Source organism: Balaenoptera acutorostrata, chromosome 3 (assembly GCF_949987535.1).
Source record: "Balaenoptera acutorostrata chromosome 3, mBalAcu1.1, whole genome shotgun sequence".
Taxonomy (NCBI): domain Eukaryota; kingdom Metazoa; phylum Chordata; class Mammalia; order Artiodactyla; family Balaenopteridae; genus Balaenoptera; species Balaenoptera acutorostrata.
This window is the reverse complement of record NC_080066.1, coordinates 105,260,878-105,263,388: the sequence shown is the minus strand read 5'-3', so window position 1 is coordinate 105,263,388 and position 2,511 is coordinate 105,260,878. Positions and strand designations below refer to the sequence as shown.

General features: G+C 41.6%; 1 gene segment (V, D, J or C); it reads right to left on the bottom strand.

The window, feature by feature from the left end:
* Positions 1-1,325: 1,325 nt before the first annotated feature.
* Positions 1,326-2,020, bottom strand: LOC130707562 (T cell receptor alpha variable 12-3-like). The segment is given in 2 exon segments: positions 1,326-1,729; positions 1,942-2,020. Coding segments are annotated over 2 exon segments (483 nt in total).
* Between the last annotated feature and the right edge of the window lie 491 nt (positions 2,021-2,511).

The following is a 2,511-nucleotide window of genomic DNA, read 5'->3' as shown; positions in this document are numbered from 1 at the left end:
GCACCAGAAGGCACACAAGAAAATTGGGATGAGAATTTGACCATCCTACTTCCAGCACAACTTCATGCCGTTTTTCACTGCCTTTCAAATGTTTTTTCCAAGAGTTGGAAATATTTGTAAGTCATGAGCCTGCAGGCTGAGAATTTGAAGGAAATTCTGAGTGGATTGCATCATTTCAGTCAGGGATTATGTGAACAAAACCGAATAAAAATCTTAATTCCTCATTTCCAAGTTGTCCCACTCTTTGCACTACAAAAACAATGTCATGTGTAACAGACCACAGATTCAGCTTTACAGTCAGTGTGACTTTTAATTTTTCTCCCTCTAATTCAACTTTAGATTTATTAAAAGGCTGAATTTCCATCAGGCCATGACCATTTTTCCTGGACTTGGGCGTAAATTATAGGACAATTCCACAGTGCAAGTGAGTCAGGAGAGGGGGAATATTCATATCCTTGTTGGTGTTCTCAACTCCCCTCACCAACATTTTCTAAAACATCCTCAGTAGCATATGGTCTTTGACAGTTGATCCATGTACGTCTTTAATCACCATAACAATGCTCCTTGGTGTCTAGAGTTTTTTATTCCAGATGCTACTCAGAGATCCTTCTCAGGAAATCTGAAGTCAATCTGTGCTCCCATGCCCTGCTGCGGGTATGGGACATTCTATGGCTGTAGCTAATTCTACCATCTCCAGCCATACTCAAGTACATAGGAACCAACACACTCTCCCACAAGTCTCAAGCCAGGAACTTTGAGTTCTACTCAGCCTTACTCAAAAATGGTAACATAAGTCTTCTCTGATCTGAGCCCCTGCAACTGTGTAGGCTCTTTGTTTCAACCAGTTCTCACTTTCTGACTCTAGTCCTTCCATCCACTCATCAAATGTATCCTTATCTAATCCACCAGTGGGGTAGCAGTTGAGGGTGGAGATGGGGTGGGGGATCTGTAACAAAAATAACTCATGACTTACAAATTTTTAAAGTAGTTGCTTAAGACTCTTTTCTTTTGCATTTCTGTTTTTCCATACTTGTTTAAAGTAATGAATATCCAACACCTTGAATAACTACATGGGGAAAGAGCAAGGGGGACTAAGGACAGTGAGGGGATACCTCAGTTATCATAATAAAATACTGTTGTCATATATAAGAGAATCATAATACCAACCCCATTGAGTAAATTTGTGGTATAAAACTAGAGTACAAACAGAAGACTGGAAAATATTTCAGTCATTCAGACCAAATTGTGTCTTTAATTTCCCTTCAGGGTCAATTATTTCCAGAATCATAAAAATATTTCCCTCTGTTAACTCTTAATTCTCATTTTCATCTGGAAAGCAAGCAGAATTGCTGTGCCCTGCAACCTAAGCTCTCCATCAGGCAGTGCTGGGGCCCCATCAGGTTTGGGTACCGACTGCAGGTGCCTGGGGAGCACTGTGTGCTCACTGCACAGAGGTAGGTGGCTGAGTCGCTGGGCTGGGAATCTCTGATGAGCAGGGAGACGTACTGCTTGGCTTTATTGACCTCGGCTGTATATCTTCCTTCCTCTTTGTCTTTATTCAAGCTTCCGTACAGGAGCAACTCAGGGCCTTTGCTGGGGTACTGTCTGTACCATGAGAAGTAATCAAAAGTGCTGTCAGTATAAGTGCAGTTGAGAGAGGCGACAGCTCCCTCTGGAACATGCAGAGATGCAGGACTCTGCTCCACTCCCTTCTGTTGGCTCCTCATCCCTGTGCAAAGACACAACGAATGGTCAGTGGAAGAAGATTGGCTGGGTAATGGATGCTTCCTCTGCAGAATGTAAGTCATCTTTCCACAGGCCTCCCACCTCTCCCTTCCCTTATTTAAGGGAAATAACATCATGTTTCTATCCAGGGGCCTACAACAGAGAATGACTCCAAATACTTTACTTTAGGTTCCCATAGAAATGCCCCAAACTCACACGTTAACTGAAGCCACAGGATCACCAGTAAAACTCTTGAGGATTTCATCATTCTTTCCTCCCCTGGTTCACTGAGCATTCAAATTTTAAACCCTAAATAAAGAATGAGTCGAACTCAGACATTTCTAATTCTCCTGCCTTAGAAATCATAAAAAGTATCTGTTCTACCAATGAAAACAAGAGATTCTTTTCACTACCCACTGAGCTCCTCCTCTCATATACCTCTCTCCCTCTCTCTCTCTCTTTCTCTCTCACACACACACACTCACACACGGAGGAATACATGAGAGCTCTCCTCAAATTCTCTGAGAAGACACTGCCATCTTGTGGACTCAAGACAGTGATCAAAGAAATATTCAAAACATAGACCCTTATTATGTGAACTGAGGAAAGTAAAAATTTGCCACTTTAGTTAAATTAAAAATATGAGAAGCATATGTTCCAAGTCAATGTGTGTGGGGAGAGCTTGATGTGGATGTGGATGTGTTTTTTTGTTTGTTTGTTTGTTTTAATTTTATTTATTTATGGCTGTGTTGGGTCTTCATTTCTGTCTGAGGGCTTTCTCTAGTT